This window comes from Ruditapes philippinarum, unplaced genomic scaffold (assembly GCF_026571515.1).
Source record: "Ruditapes philippinarum isolate M1 unplaced genomic scaffold, ASM2657151v2 ctg2254_1_1_1_1, whole genome shotgun sequence".
Lineage (NCBI taxonomy): Eukaryota > Metazoa > Mollusca > Bivalvia > Venerida > Veneridae > Ruditapes > Ruditapes philippinarum.
In genome coordinates, this window is record NW_026863611.1 from 4,892 (window position 1) to 21,856 (window position 16,965).

Sequence of the window (16,965 nt, forward strand, 5' to 3'; positions counted from 1 at the left end):
ACCCTCCATTAGCTGATAAAAGGTTATGTCAAGGTTGGACAGGACCCTATTTAGTGCTGTCTAAAATAACTTATTTAACATACAAATACAGAAATCTGAAAGTTTTATACCCATTGTTGTCCATGCGGATCATTTGAAACCTTTTGAAGGGAAAGTTCTAGCACATAATTGGGTAAAGCAAAATACATTTGTACCAGTTTTCTATTTTTCTATTGGCAGGCATATCAATAAGTACTGATATTACCAATGACCAATGATTCGGAGAATACATGTTTGTTTTCTCAAAATAATGATTTGCCTGTTTCTCCTAAAACTATTTCATTTGTTCCTAGATGAAGACGAGATAGGATAATAAAGCCTCTTGAAATTTACTCAAAAAGTAAAAATACATATATACGAGGGCTGTCCGGAAAGTTCGTAGACAAGGCTCTTAAATCATTAAAAGCAGTCATATCAATATGATGATTGAATATTTTGCTAAAGAATTTATCTGCTACATATTTCTAAATTAAAAAACATGATAAAAGAAATATTCGCAAAGCGCTGATCACCATGGCAACATGATCAACGAATCACGGAGCACTTTGATTTCATGACGATAGCTACTCGAATAATAAGTTGCTAAAAGTTGTAATTTTAACGCAAACTCTCGTTTTAATTTTGTGACATCATGAGATACTATTACATGATATTTAGTGAAAATTATGACGTCATACGCAGATAAACAGCTTGTTAACCATGATTATAGCAATAGAGGTGCAAAAATTTTGAGTTGCAAAAATGACGTCAAATTCACGGACGGAGCAACGTAATGATTTTAACTTTATAGCAACGCTAATATGGCACCAACTGAGATTTTAACTTTTACTTCAAAAACAAAACCAACCATAAAATGTTTAAGTCAACAGTATATCGTATAAGAAACGCTGCAGACGACCAAAGGTAGCATGGGCAAAATATCGTATATTGCGTTACAACAACCTAAATGAAAAAGACAGGCATCTCACACATTGCATGGGAACCAGTGACATTTTTGTTTTTAAATAATAATTTTAAATATGAAATTCATAAAGTAAAAGGAACATAACATGTGTTAAGTATACGCCAGGCAGGTACGATGGCTATTGAAATCGGAAGAAATTGAAAAGTGGGTATGCATAAGTTAATTTGACGCCGTTGACGTTGTCAAAGTGCTCCATGATGATGTATATATGTTGTAGGTAATTACTGTTAAAATACAAATGCAAGTTCCAGTTCAGTAATTTTTGGTAAATGTGTTCACTAAATATGTATATTTTTGCTGACAAAATTTGTACAACGTATGTATTGTTATACAATAAAAAATGACGAAGTATATGAACTTTCCGGACATCCTCGTATTCATATGTTTTATTTCTACATCTAAAGAAGAAAGATATCTTCTTACTTTTATACGCATTTTTACTTTACACTAATTATATGAGATAAATTTTTGAATGTTGTAATTGTAAGTGCAAATTAAATACATAAAAAACGGTAATTACTTGTCTATTTTGTCATTAATGTTAATTGTAAATAATACTTTTGTATATTTATTTATTTAATGCAAAATGTTCTATTCGTAATAATGTTCAGGTAAACATGATTATAATAATATATAACTAATATGATATGCTTCAGCGTGGTTCTGTGTTATGCAGACATGTGCATACATTAGATGTGTTTGAAGTATTTCACCTTCATGAATTTGTATCATAGACTTTATGTTAATCTTTTATAATTATATGATTATGCCAGTATCAAGGGAAAGAACTCATGTAATCTTAAGTTTTAAGTACATGAACATTCATGTAAGAGTTGTTCATCCTATACTTTTAAAAGTAAATGTTAAAATATATATATATGAGGTTGAGTACATAATTTAGTTGATATTAGGTATTAAAAAATGTTACTCAAAATTCTTGTGAAATAATGTTGAAGTATTAAAATGATAGAGTAAACAAAATCTAGTAACCTTCTTTATGTAAAAATATTGTTTTTGTGATATCTTGCAGTTTGTTTGAAATGGCACAAGCTCAACTTCAAGGCCATACTCAGAAAGACCATTATAGTCAACATCTGGAGACATGTGCCCAGTCAGTAAATGCGAATATGTAAAATACTTTCAGCAGCCAGCAATGTAGTATACCCAAAATGCAGCCTTTACATAAAATTTTATTTATTCATCGGGATCAGACAAAATTATTGGTTTATTGTGATTTTTCCAGCCTTCTCAGTTTTGTCCCCTTCCCTGTGCCCATTGACTTTGTGGGGCTGTTGTTCAATCATTTATTTGTTTTCTTTTAATTCCTAATCAGTAACAAATTATTTATCATTTAGTGATTAAACTGTCCATGCTGACTTGTGTCCTGTCCTGTTTTTGTTTGGGGTCCGCCTGGGCTCCTTGCCACTAGTTCTTGTTTGCTGGGTCATATGGGGGTTGCGTTCATTGAACGCCGCCTTTCCTTGTTGAGCTTGTTTACCATATTGACTTCCTGTAAATTTACAGGAAAGAACTTAATATAAAAAAGAGTTTTCATTGGCCATTTTAAAATTACTAAATGAAATCTAGGAATCATATTGGTCATTCTAAAATAAAATGGAAAGGATAGTTCTGGTCATTCTAAGATAGTAAATGTGGATAGTTCTTGCCATTATGAAATGAAATATAAAAGTAATTTCTAAAATAAAACGTACAAGATAGTTCTTTAACTTTCTAGTTAAATTGCTCAGATATTTATTTAAGTTATGTTTAACAATACATCTTGCATTCAGATCTCATAACATTTTGTAGTGTTTGTTTGTTTGTTTGGATTTTTACGGCACGTCAACACATAACTGGCCATATTACGGCCTGTGAAAAATCATGACATTCAAGAAGGTTTATTATTTTTAATGGATATTAAAACAGAAAGCGAGTCAGAAAATATCACAAATTTATCGTGGGTATGCTGTGCTATGTATGATAATGCTAAATCGATAGCTTTTGCTTCAGCAGTAAAAATTGATGCATTATCTGGTAACCTCACACTAGATGTAAAATTATTTTCAAACACAGCCGCACCTACTTTGCAACCTTCTTTTGAACCGTCCGTATAAATATGTATAAAATCTTCATGTTCTTAGAAATTTCTCTTTGAAGTATTCAGGTGAATTTGATGACTTTTTATATTTGAAAGGTTAATATTTATTTTCGGGGAATTATAAGTCCAAGGTTGAACATCCTCATCGTCATTTTGAAGGATACTGTCTGGATTAATTTTAAGTTTATCTAAATCATCTTTTAAACGAAGGCCTAATGGTTTAATTTCCTTTGGTTTGTTAACAAATTTGTCAGTATAACTTGGTTTGAAAATAATATCTTTAGCTGGATTTTTGCTATTAGATGAAATTCTAGTAGCGTATTGAAGTGATAGCTTTTTTCGACGAAGATGAAGCGATGGTTCCCCAGCTTCCGCATATAGACTTTCTACAGGTGAAGTGCGAAAAGCACCTAAAGCTTAACGTAAACCCTGGTGATGTATGGTATCTAGCATTTGAAGATATGATTTTCTTGCAGACCCATATACTACAGAACCATAATCTAATTTTGATCGGATAAGACTTCTGTATAATTTCAGTAATGTGGAAGAATTTGATCCCCAATTTGTACTTGAAAAAACCTTAAGTAAATTTAAAGCTTTTAGGCATTTAGTTTTCAAATGTTTAATATGTGGTATAAAAGAAAGTTTTCTATCAAATATAAGTCCTAAAAACCTAGCTTCATCAACTACTGGAATTTTAGAACCAGATATGCAAAGTTCAGGGTCATTATGTTGTTTCTGCAATCGACAGAAATGAACGCATTGAGCCTTTGACTTTGAAAATCCAAAACCATTTTCCATTGCCCACCCTTGAATTTTATCTAAATTTTGTTGAAGTTGCCGTTCAACTGTTCTCACACCCTTCGATCGATAACAGATTAGAAAATCGTCTACATATAGAGAACAATCTATGCCTGGTGCAAGAGCGCTAGCAATATTGTTCATTTCAAGGCCAAAAAGTGTAACAGAAAGTACGCTTTCCTGAGGAACACCTTGCTCCTGCTGGTTGTCCTGAGAAAAAGTTGAACCAAGTCCCACTTCAAAGTGCCCATCGTTAAAAAATCCAGAAATGAAAAGAGGAAGTCTGCCATCAAGTCCAGCATCCTTCAGACCCCTCAGGATACCATATTTCCAAGCAGCGTGGCAAGCCCCCCCCCCCCCCAAAGCAAAGAAAACCGACACCAGGCGCCGTCCATTCACAAAGGCCTCTCCAATAAAAGTCTCAAGTCGTACAAGACGACCGCCTGCACCTCGCCGCCCACGAAAACCTGACTGAAAACTAGTGATAATTCCACCACTCCCCAGACACCAAACCAACCGACCACTTATCATTCTCTAGAATGTTTTGCAGAGGCAAACCGCAAGCGAAACTGGACGACAATTTATAGGGTCAGCCGAATCCCTTCCAGGTGTAGGGATAGGAATAACCAACGCATCCCTCCAAGTGTTGGGAAACTCACCAGACACCCAAACCCCGTCAAAAACCTCAAGAAGCAAGTCTAGAGATTAGGGTGGTAAATGTTTAAGAAACTGGTAGTAAACCTCGTCCGGGCCCGCAGCACTATCACTTGCAGTTTTGATTGAATAAAAAAAGTCATCAATAGAGAAAAGGGAATTACAGTCTTCGTCGTTTGCCGAAGCAAAACTAATATGCTCCTTCTCAGCCTTACCCTTATGCTGCTGAAATTCATCCGAATAACTGCCCGAAGAAGAGCCCCCTTCAAAAGCCTCAGCCAAAGTCCCCGCAATATCCGTCTCCGTCCCGGCACATTGGCCATCACCAGCCTCCATGTGAACAGTTGGACCCTTTTCATACTTACCACCCATCTTTCGCACTGCATCCCACACCTTCCCAACAGGAGCATTTGAATTAATATTTGAAACATAAGACTGCCATGATTGGCGTTTAGATTGACGCACCGATCTTCCAGCTCCGGCTCCAAACATTCTATAATTTTCAAGGTCCTCCGTTGCAGGGCCATGTTCAAACTTTTTGAGTGAAGCCTTACGTATACGAACGGCCTCATTACATTCATCGTTAAACCATAGTTTCTTGATTTTGTTACTTTTATTATTTTTTTTAATGGAACAACTTTGCAGGCAACCGCATGCAATGCTGAAGAGAACGTTTCAGCTATATCACCAGAGGTGAAATCAAATTCATTTTTTGCTAGATCAATAGAACAGAGCCTAGTAAATGTTTCCCAATCCGCTTTCTTAAATTTAAAAATCTGACGTCCCTCATCAAGTACATAGCAGAGTGGACAATCGAGAGGTCGATGCAAGAAAACGCACCCGCAGCTTGATGCAAATATGCAGGTGACCGACCGTTTAATAAACAAAGCCGAAAGCCATCTATCAACTTTTCAGCCATGTCACCCTTATCATTTGCAGATGCACCGCAAATAGCCTGCCCAACGCAATCCGATTCACGGTGACCAAATTTGAAGCATTTGCAACACCGCACCGGGTTCGGAATGTAAACCGCAACGCGAACGTTAAGGTAACCTACTCGCATCGATGATGGGAGAATGGGTGTGGAGAATGTTAGAATAAGGCTATTCTTTGGCAGTCGTTTACCATCTCTTGTAGACTGAATGCGCTTGACACCTGACACCTGCTGTGACCTCAACTCCTCAGCAATATCTGCTTCTAGCATTCCAGCAAGGTCAGAACATCTGATGACGCCCTTGCTGGAGTTTAGAGACTGGTGTGGTGTGGCAGTTGTGTCAATGTTAAAAAAGCTGGTACATTTCAGAATAATGTCTAATTGTTGTTTCCGCTCTACCTCTATCAAGAGTCCTCCATTGCGGAGTTTCTTGACAAATTTAGGTGTTCCAATTAAAGCCGAAAGTTGTTTTTCTATAATGAAGGGGCTAAGTTCAGTAAGTGATTTGGAGCCGGTTGATTTGATTATTAGAAAACGGGGAAAACTTCCATCAAATGAAATGTTACCACTTGAATCTTCTTGCGATTTTCATTTTATTGTTTGGGTATCCATGATTATAGATAATAAAATTCGTCTTCCGGGTTCCCCAGCCACCTCGGACTCCAACATGGGATGTGCGATGGAGACGGATATCCAGTCTCCGCACATCAAGGATACCAGAGAGATATACTCGTATAAATTGCAAATATTTACAACCTACACAATTAGCCCATTAGCCACCGCCTTCTTGGATATGTTATATTGTATTTATAATGCATATATGAAATATTGTTTTAACATAACAGCACCCATCATAGCAGTTTCAGGAGGAATTAAAGGTCAACTAGAAACACAAGTAGAAATAAAAATTTAAACTCAGATTTTTTTATTTTAAATAATTTGTGTGCATTGAATTGTATTCATTTCGGGACCGTGTAAGTTCAAAGAAATTTTCAAGTATTTAAGAAATATATATCCAAGGGCAAGGCATGACCAGCCGATTGACCAAAGCCGGGCTCACCCGTCTACCCTAAATCAGAGGCCAAAGCAGTGTGTTAGGAGTACTGGAGATCCCTGGGTATCCTTCAAATACCAGGACCCTCTTTTCTAGGTTACGGGACGCTGCCCACGGCAAACAGGCAGTCTGGGTGTTGGCCATATGTCCGTCATACTGGCGCACAGCAGTGCACCCCCATAACGGACATATGTTACTCCTCCTCACCACCTAGAGGTACCCAAAAGAGGAGGATTTTGTAGTGAACAGTCTATTTTACGTAAGAACTTACTGAGTTAATTTTGTATCAAATTTTGTCCAAAATAACAAGAATAATATCAGAAATTATCAGGTACTGTTATAATAAGTGTCTAATATATTATACGATTATTGGTGTGTTCAATTGATATAATGTGTATCATTTATATATATTTTCGCATATTAATCAAGAATTTATAAAAAAAAACAATTGCCTTACCCACTGGGTAGAACTTGGTGTTAGAAAATGAGTTCCCATACCGAAACACGACAGGTTTGTTAAGAAACACATACATCTTAAAGTGTTCCATTTTTCAAGATTAATAACCCTACAGGACATTATTATGTCATTGTTATGCAGGCTATAATAACATTTCTATATGATTTTGCATGGAAAACTAAGAACAAACATTAAATTATGCAAGTTAACCGGTTTTTCTTCTGCCGAGTATCTTTTTTAAAAGATACTTCTTGATTTTCATAATTTCAATTTTCAGGTACTGTAAGCATGTTCTAATTTTGTCCCGACGTAATTTTATAATTTAGTAATTTTTTTGTTTGTTATATTGTTTTGAAATTTGTTACTGACTATTTTTTGTTATAGTACTTGTTAGCAATTAAATATGTATCATGCTTTTATTCAAAATGTAAGGGAATTATACTGATCTGGATTACTGGACTGGCATCAATATCATCCTAATTGGGGAAATAATGTTTTTCTTGACATAAGAAACGGTCACTTTTGTTGTATAGGAAGTAGGTATTCCAACATTTCCGTTTCTACTCCCTTTAAACCTCTTTACTACATGTTTATTTGTTTCGAACTTGCTAACTTTTATGAAGAGATAATTTCCTGCCATATCCTAATTAGAATTAAAAAATCATAAAACTTCCGTCTAAAAGAATTACGAGGTAGATAAAAGAAAGGAAAGCACTTTAACAAGTAAACACGTAATTAATTCATATCTACTTAAACGGCACTTTCCATCCGGGAAATTTGCTTTGTGTAGCATCACCATAAAAAAATATGTTAATAAGCAAAGTTGAAAAACCGCAAAACAATTATAGATTAGGTCAAGTAATTACGGTTAACAAACCAATTTTTCAAATCATACGAAACAATGAAAAATGAACTACGAATGTTTAATTGTTTCTTCTTAACAGGAAAGCTGACCTCAACATTTCTCTTTATTAATGTTGTGTTCATTTAAATTTACACCAATCGAAGACCTCGACTATTATTCATAATAACCTCGGACTGAATACGGATTTGAAACAGTTTAAGATGTAAACAAAAACAAACTGTGTAATCTTTGTATAATGTATAACGAATCATTCAAAGTAAAATAAGGTATATTTCGGTACAATAATGACTGAAAATAAAATATTATAAACAAGATCAACAAGGAAAGGCGGCGTTCAATGACAAACCTGACATTCCAAATTAATTTAAAAACGCGAAATGATGTAGAAATAAAACCAAATCCGAATTAATGTAACCAAATAAACATTTTATACTTTCGGTTTCTAGAACAATTAAAAGTATATAAAATAATGTACTGTTAACATTTACTTTTATAAATTTTATTTAATTTAGGTGCACTTTTACTGTATATTTTGGAATAAACTATAAATTACTATTTGTTTACATGTTTAGATTCGTAGCGTATGTTTGGACGGTCTCTGTATTTTACTATTGTTTTCGAGGACCTTGTTCGATGTTTGACGAAACCGGCCGACAAGAAGCAATTGCTATTTAACAATGAAGCTGGTCCTTACCTTTTACTTTCAGCTATTCAATGGGTATCGCAAATGGTTAAATTCATGTTATGTAGATTTATTGCAATTTTATTTTCCTTTACATTTATTTGAATCAAACAAAATTTATTGTAGAAAAACAACACGTTAGTACTGGTTTGCTTCAACGGATGTTTAGTGTTTTTCAAAATATCATGTGCCAGAAAAAATAATGAGCACTTTGTTTAGTTAGAGTCATTTACACTTTAATAATGCAAATTGGTACATGCCATAACTCAATTTATCGTATAGACTTTTCTTCTTATGATAACTTTTAACAAAACCAACATCTATTACAAGTTTGCTTCTTTAAAAATTAATTGTTCAAATGGCGGGAAAGTTAGAACCTTTGATTGGTCGAATTGTATCTGTGAGCAATAGCAACATATCGACTATTTCCGCATGTTTGAAACATATTGTAACACTAAGTAACTTTTAATGAACATGTGACCTTTACGTGATAAGTTATTGAACTCTGTTTAAAATTCGCTGTGGAAAACAACTTGTATTTTGATAATATTATGATGGATAATGATGGATTCTTGGCAGAATGTATTTGCAAAATATATGTACCATTTAAATGTGATTCATATAAAATTTACACATCATTTACATATACAAATGTACTGCATCTGTAACATTCAATTAAGTATTTAGCATAATAATTGAATTACATGTACTTGCTTAATTTTAATGTCACTCTCAGAATATATACAGGTATATGCAGAAGTACAGATGCACTTCCTTTTTATTTTATTTTTACAAAGATCTATTACCAATACATTGAAACACATCTGTTGTTAATAATATTTTCATTTTCTTGTGCTTTTCGTTTGCAAACTTTCATTTTCAACCTTTAAAATGATTTGATGTTCATGAATGTTTTAAGTGTGTTTTACTCTACAGCTATGTTATAGAACTGTTCATGCTCATATGGGTTTTTGAAAAAGTAAATATGTGTATTATTTACTCATCATTTATTTGGCGCATTTTCTTGATAGAATGATGTTATTCGCCCTTATAAATGAATTTGTTAATTCATACGCTACTGTTTCAAAAATAGTAACGGATGAAATAACATTGAAGTTCTTATAAAATAATCTATTGACGAAAATATTTTTATATGGTTTGGTGGCATGGCCGACTGGTGGTTGACTCGTGTGACAAGCATTCTCAGGATTGTTGGCCGTGTGGGTTCAAATCCGTAGCGGACAAGCCGATGTTTCCTTGGGCAAGAAACTTAACACTCTTTACCTAATACTGAATAGTTCTAGGAACGGATTCGAGAGTGTTTTTATAAGCTTATAGCTTCAAACACAATTGAACTTAAACAAATTCTTATAAACTAAATATGGTAAAATAAGCCTCGTTTCAAATCGTTAAAGTCAAGCCCATTGTATAATATAGTAGTAGTAACCGATAAAACATGTATATTCATTTTGATTTATTTGCGTTATCGTTCAATACAAGGGTGATAGAAATATTCTAGTGCAAATATATCTCCTTAAGGTAAGATATATTCTTCTTAAATGTATAGAATTGAAAAATATGACACTGTACACGGCGAAAAGAAATTCAGTATTGCATGTGAATGTGATCTGGTAAAATGTTGCTGACGTAATGACAACTTATGTAACAACCGGATGTAATAATCATGATAAAATATGAGGAGTTATATGAAAAAATCATTTTTGTTAAAGTGTTTCTACATCAATTAAGACGTACATTTGGCTATGATGGATTCCACCAGACCTGATAACAATCAGCGCTTCCCGCGACGTCCCTGTGTTGTCAACACAGCAGGTTTGAAGTGATATGTTGAAGCCGTGAAATGTGCCCTTTACTTTATTTCAGACTTGTTATATTTTTTGGATCTTTGGGATAATTTATTCCGATACCTTTTTTGGTTAAATGATATTTTATTACAACTTTATAATACATGTAAGATATGAATAACACAAAAATAAATGTACATATAAGTAGGGCTACAAGTTATTGCAACATTAGCAGCAGCCATTCTAACAAAGTCTAACCTTAATAATATGTATTTTCTGGATAATTTCAAGAGAAAAGTTACAAATTATGATTTAACAGTGGAAGTGAGAAAATCAATCAAAACGCACACACGCACACGCGCATACACGCACGCACACTTATATATACATTTGGTATGAATTAACAATTTCGCTACATAAAATTTACATATAAATAAATTTAGATAGTTTTCCGATACTTTAACTGTTGAGAATTGAATATGGATTAAGCCGGGACTAGGGATATTGTGTAATTACAATTCATCACATAAACCAAGGCGTAGGAGTGTAATAATCCATCATAAAACGATTTTACACTAGTGACGCGATGTCATTTGTGATATTTACAAACATAGCGTAAAGATGCGCTAATGTTGGTGTATACTATAGTCCACTGCCTTCGCGATACCTCCTTTTTCAAGCTTTGTTAAACTTTTCAATGTAAACATTAACATAAAATGCTCCAAAAACTCTTAGATAAGTGTTAGTTTCAACGATGACTTTTATCAATATACACATGTTCTTTAAAGTAACAGTACATGGTTAGTTACATAACCATTGAATGCTTTAAAAAGATAACAGTCAACAGAATCAGGAGTATATATTGTAACGAAAATGTCGGATTCAAAGTTATTTCCACTTTGACAATTTACATTGTACACTTTTTGCACTTTACCAGTTCACAGAAACAACCAATGCTATCGTGTATTCTAATCATTTACAGTTCTGGCTAGAAAAAAATGTAACTTTGACAGACAAGATCAGCTAATGACGCACGCTAATTACATATCGACCATGTCACTCCCATTAGTTTACTGGTCAGGCTAACAATCTTACTATAGGCTATATGATCGACGCCAAGGATACTTCGTTGGTCATACATGTAAATAGCAATTTTGAACACAAAACAATAATTTTATTTAAAGTACATGCACACGTTTCTGATTTGCATATGCATAGCAATACAATGAAATAAATGAAACAAATAATTGTAAAATTGTCTGTATGAGAAATATGATTCATAATGAATGCCGACTTCTCGAAGTAAATGTACTTTTGTTTAATCATATGGTGACGATCACATTTGATCGATCTGCTTATTTTGCAACAAAGATGGTCGTTGTTCTTGATTTTTCTTCAAAACCCCTAACATTGTCAGAACTGTACAGTTTGCAATTTTGTTCAACTTCGCCGGAATCGCAATAGCTGTAGGCAATGCAATGGGCATCTTTCATACAAAACTGTTCACAGTTTGTTATAGTGATATTCTTTCTGTCGTCTATATCTTCTGCATCAAACTGCCTTGGACTACCTTTAATATCTGTTTCATCGAGTGTAAGTTTTTTGCTTGATTTTCCGATTAACAGCATGGCTTTCCAGTTGTAGTCCGCCTCTGCAGATATTGAGTTTGCTGTGCTGTACATGTAGCAAGTGTGATAATGGTTATTTTGACTTCCACAAGAATCACAAAATGTAATTGCAACGCAGTCAATAAGCTTCAAACAATGGTCGATGCATTCTTTGTTCGATAAAACTACTGAATCATAGTGTTTATGAAGTCTTGTTCGATCAAGCATCAATCCCGGAGACAGTAATTCGCATGACTCCACCTCACCTTTAGATATCAAACTTAGGCAATAATCACGCTTTGTTTCACGGATAGTTCTTGCAACACGGGCGAGATTTACGTTCAATTCTGCAGCATTCAAATACTTCTCTGTAAATAGCTCCTCTATAGATGCAAGTTTGTAACTAGATGGTACAGGACTTTCCTTTACAGTTGAAGCCCAAGTCATTGCGTCGCCGTTTGCAGGAGGCGCTGCTCCAACTGAAATTGTTTTCGTTTCCACTGATTTTGAAAATTCAGAAGCCTTTTGTTTTTGTGAAGAATCCATAGAAAATCCTCCGCCAACACTAACAATACCAGAGTAGCTTGCAGAAATAGCAACGTTGACTCCACTCTCACTTTGATTTTCGTATTTCTTTGATTCCATTTTATGTTCGTACGTAAATCTTGCTCCAAATGTGACTTCAGTAGGGAAGTGGGTACCATATGTGTCAAAAAATTCTATATATACATCAATTAAATTTGTCTTATCTAATCGTTTGACCCAGCTAAGAAAAACAGGATCTAGTGGTGGAGGTGACCGCTTGACTAGTTTGCTGAAGTAATAATTGCAGCTTGCCGAAGAGAGTATGTAAACTGACTCTCCAGTTGATATTTCTGACGAAGATTCCTTGTAACCGGCGCTTGCAGAAAAGCTTACACCCCATTCACCACCACTTACACTGGCAGACACTGATAGTGAATTTGCAAACTCGTATAGTGTTTGAACGACTTTTGATGTAAATGACGTAATGCACGACACGTCCGGGACCACAACAAGACCTTGTGGGACCCTATAGCGACAATCGGCTGTTTGCTTTCCGTTTTCGTAATTGGCAGCAAAGATCGGGTACGTAAAGCCAGGGTCATGCCCAGTTGCAAGAGGAAAGCCACGCAATATGTTGTAACCCATTAAAGCATAGTCGATGTTCGGAAACGAAAGTTTAAAGTGAGTCCCTTGACAATCTTGGAGTAGATAGTCTTGGCGCATTCCTGCATTTAGATTTAGCATATAGAATTGTTAGTGCTTAAATGGTTGATGCAATTCATGAAAATATACAATTTACTAGTTACTACTATAGAACTGATTCTTTCCAACTTTGAGGTAAAATTTCTTTCTGTTATCGTATATTTAGCATACACACATCATTTAAACCTGTACAAATACTTCAGACATTTAAACATTAGTCTTGTGTTTCGCAAAATCTTTTTACAAACAAATCATGGCTGCTTTTCGTGTATATAAAGTTAAAGACAATAATGTTATACGAAAGATTGGGCCAAAATGTTACTTTATATTTTATCGGATAAACACACTCTTTAGTATCAACTGATTTTAAGTCCAATACAAGTCTCAGTTTTATGATTTCAGGGTCTTTAAAGCTTACATCCATATTTAGCTAAATCGAGTCTTTTCTACTATTTAAAGATCCTGTATGTTTTGTAATTGACATCGATACCACTCATACGTTATTACATTATATATGTATATAATTATGCTAATACAACAATTTTCAAAACTCAAAGAATATGTTAAATATGTACTGCAAATATTTGTAAATATAAAATGTAATCTTTAAATTATATGCATTCATTTCTTATTGGAAAATTTGACTGAAAATTTAGAGAAAAAAATCTAATTACCTCCTTTTATTTACATGAAATATTAAATTCGGTTATATCTTTATAAATAATGCTTTTTGGAACTTACAATATTGATAAATCTTTATTTGGGCATCATATTTGTTATATAAGACCATGACAAAAATGTGTTACAGGATCTTTAAATGTTATCTAATTTTGAATTGATTAAGCATATTTAAAGCTCTTCAGGCTGATTATCTATTTCCAAACTATTTACCAATATTCAGATAATGTTTCTGCGTATTGTCTGATTGTATCTGTCTAAGTATTCCATTTGACGATGGAAGTACTTCCATCAAATCCCTGAAGTAAAATATTTAAATAAGCATAAAAACTAAATTGAATTGAAGTAAAATGAAGCAGCTAAGAATGCAGATCTCAAAATTTTCAAATAGTTAAAACAATTATATAGTAAAGCGTTCTTATTTTGTTTAAGAGGGTGACTTTGTGGTACATGCTGATGCTTACTGACCTCAAAGAGATGATAAGGCAACATGACCGGAATCAGTTAAAACATAGCTAAGCAAAGTTGATTATGTCATCCGGCAAACTTGTTTTACCATCACTTGCATCAACTTACTTTGCTACAAGTATTTTCTTGTATATTGGACTGGCATTTCCGTTGACATAAAATTTCATGGAAAATTGCTTTATTAAGGTAAGGAATTTTAAATACAATGGAATATGATAGAATATGAGGATAATTTATCTGACATATGTTTGCGGTTCGAATTAGAATATCCGTCCCTCGGGAACCCGCCTTTGGGCAAAAAACTCGGCAACATATGACAGATATTATTATCATTGAATGGCCAAATTGTAAATTTCTATGTTAACGTTTCAAAATCAAATACCGATACTGTGTTCACACATAATACATCTGAACATGTCAAATGATTACACCATCTCAATCGCTTTTCAGCTTTTTTATTTATTTGTAAAATGTTGCGAACTCCGTGTTCTATAATTTATTGTGTTCATGAATGAAAATATTAAAACGTTTAAATAGAATAAAACAATAACACGTACCTGTTAGCTTTTGTTTGAATATATACGATGTATATAAAACAGCTCACAACAATGACAAAAGCCGCTAGAAATACCAGAAATGTCTTATTCCTACTTATACAACCCTATAAGTAAAATTTAAAAAGGTATAGCAGTATACAAAATAGCATCATCAATTAAGTGTTAAAACATTTGTCTTTACAGCCATTCGCAATGTTTATAACAATATATAATCATATACTTATAAGTTAAAAGACACAAACTGACTTGATTTTTTGTTGACACTTTCAGTTTGCCTGTATTACACTGTATTGCCTATAAAAAAACTAGTAAATTTCTCAGACATTAAAACAACCTTGCAAAAGTGATTTTCTGAATAGCATAACATCGGTCAGAATGTGCATATATAAAAGCTGGCAAACTATTTTACCAAACATTTACAAATTACTGTCTTTAAAAAACCGACATTATTAGTATCAATTTCTTGACTTAAGCGTGATGTTAGAAAAACTTACCGACTGAAATGTCTTATGTCTGTAAAAATTAAATATTGAAGATTGTTTTCCACGTTTAACCAAAATAAAATGAAAGAATTTTACAAATTGTCAGCACATTTATTTACCTGGAGTCTAAAACGTCTGTTCCTAATTGCAGCCTCGGGCTCTGCAAAAAGAAAACACACATGTACGAATACAATAATGTGTACGGTGATATAATTTTGCAAACTGTTTATACAAGTTTGTCATCTGATGATAAACTTGCCTTTTTACTAAATATTCATCCTAGGAAAACAGCTAAATATATTGTGAAAGCTTACTTTTCTAGAAGATCTGTTATGTATTCATGAATCATGAGGACTTTAAGATATGACTGTTCAGATTATTTATTCGAATTGTGAAGTAAACCGCCATATCATCTTAAGAACTTTCATAAATGTATTTCATATTTTATAGCATGTTATAATGAATATCATTTGCCATGGTGACATATAGGCCCATCGGGCCGGGTGCCTAGTTTTATGTTTACTTATATGTTATGTATATTTGTAATTATGTTAATTATGTTTAAATGATGTCGATATTGAAGACATCAATGAACGTTTCAGTTCTTAAGTAAATTTTCATAGTTTGTATCATCGTAATGACAGTCAAAGTCATTCACAAATTAAAGTCATACTTAAAGTGGATCGGTCTACAATGGACACATGTTTTCCAGAAGTGTATTTCAAACTTTGACAAAAAATAGTAATGTATCATCTAAATATTCTTATACTAAATTATTACTTGAAAAATGTTGATTAAGTTCTAAATGATTTTGTATTTACGTTAATGTCATAAATAATAATATTTTGTTCTGGACCATGCCATTTTCTGTTATGTAAATATATGTTAGTTTGGATCATGTATACCAACAACAACAATATATATAATTCTTTCGTGGTTTGTTATTACGTCAGAGACTGCTATCAACGGACATGTATTTTTGTATTATAATTATTTATTGTATTACATACCTTCCACAATAGAACAATTTACTGTAAATTATTCAACATGTAGGTGTTGCCATAAGATATATGAAAATTTACTGGAAACCCTATTTTAAAAATTGACTTTATTGCTCACTTATCCTACGAAAAAAGAATTAACAAAATTAAAGTTTAGTGACAATAAGTGTAAATAAAGATTGCTGTACTAGACCAGCACAAGACAACAAGTAACGCGACTTCACTTCCCCATTAGAACCAACATAGTTCTCGACAATGTCGATATAACTGCTATAGCAAAATGAATTTTATGCTCTGAAATACAACTACAATAGTAAATGTCGATGAGCAGGTGAACGCTATCGTTGCTGGTGTACTAGCAAGTTTGAAATAAAAAAAATCAACAACTCGAGAGTGAACGTGATGACATGCGGCAACATGTTACTAAATTGGAAGATCGCATAGACAAATAAGAAACAGACGCTGACAATAATTTACACTACAATAAGTTATCAAACACCGGAGAAGTGGTGTTCCTGATGTTGAATCTAGAAAGGAAAATGACGCCATGTCATAAGAAGTACGAACCCATTTCTAAATAGCACATTCAAGT

The 16,965-nt window shown here is 33.5% G+C and overlaps 1 protein-coding gene across 1 annotated transcript; it reads right to left on the reverse strand.

Annotated features, from left to right (window-relative positions):
• Positions 1–11,693: 11,693 nt before the first annotated feature.
• Positions 11,694–15,556, reverse strand: LOC132722697 (uncharacterized). The gene is made up of 4 exons (XM_060707221.1): positions 15,492–15,556; positions 14,891–14,994; positions 14,079–14,164; positions 11,694–13,210 (listed from the first exon to the last, which is right to left on the reverse strand). The coding sequence occupies exons 3-4, from the start codon at positions 14,155–14,157 to the stop codon at positions 11,709–11,711; spliced, it is 1,581 nt and encodes a 526-aa protein (XP_060563204.1). The 5' UTR covers positions 14,158–14,164; positions 14,891–14,994; positions 15,492–15,556; the 3' UTR covers positions 11,694–11,708.
• Positions 15,557–16,965: the final 1,409 nt, after the last annotated feature.

Bases quoted from the DNA above. Each gene is read 5' to 3' on its own strand.
- LOC132722697 (XM_060707221.1), bottom strand. From the start codon at position 14,157: ATGGAAGTACTTCCATCGTCAAATGGAATACTTAGACAGATACAATCA. The intron at 13,211-14,078 runs GTAAATAGTTTG...ATCTAAATGCAG, and splicing joins GAAACATTATCTGAATATTG to GAATGCGCCAAGACTATCTA.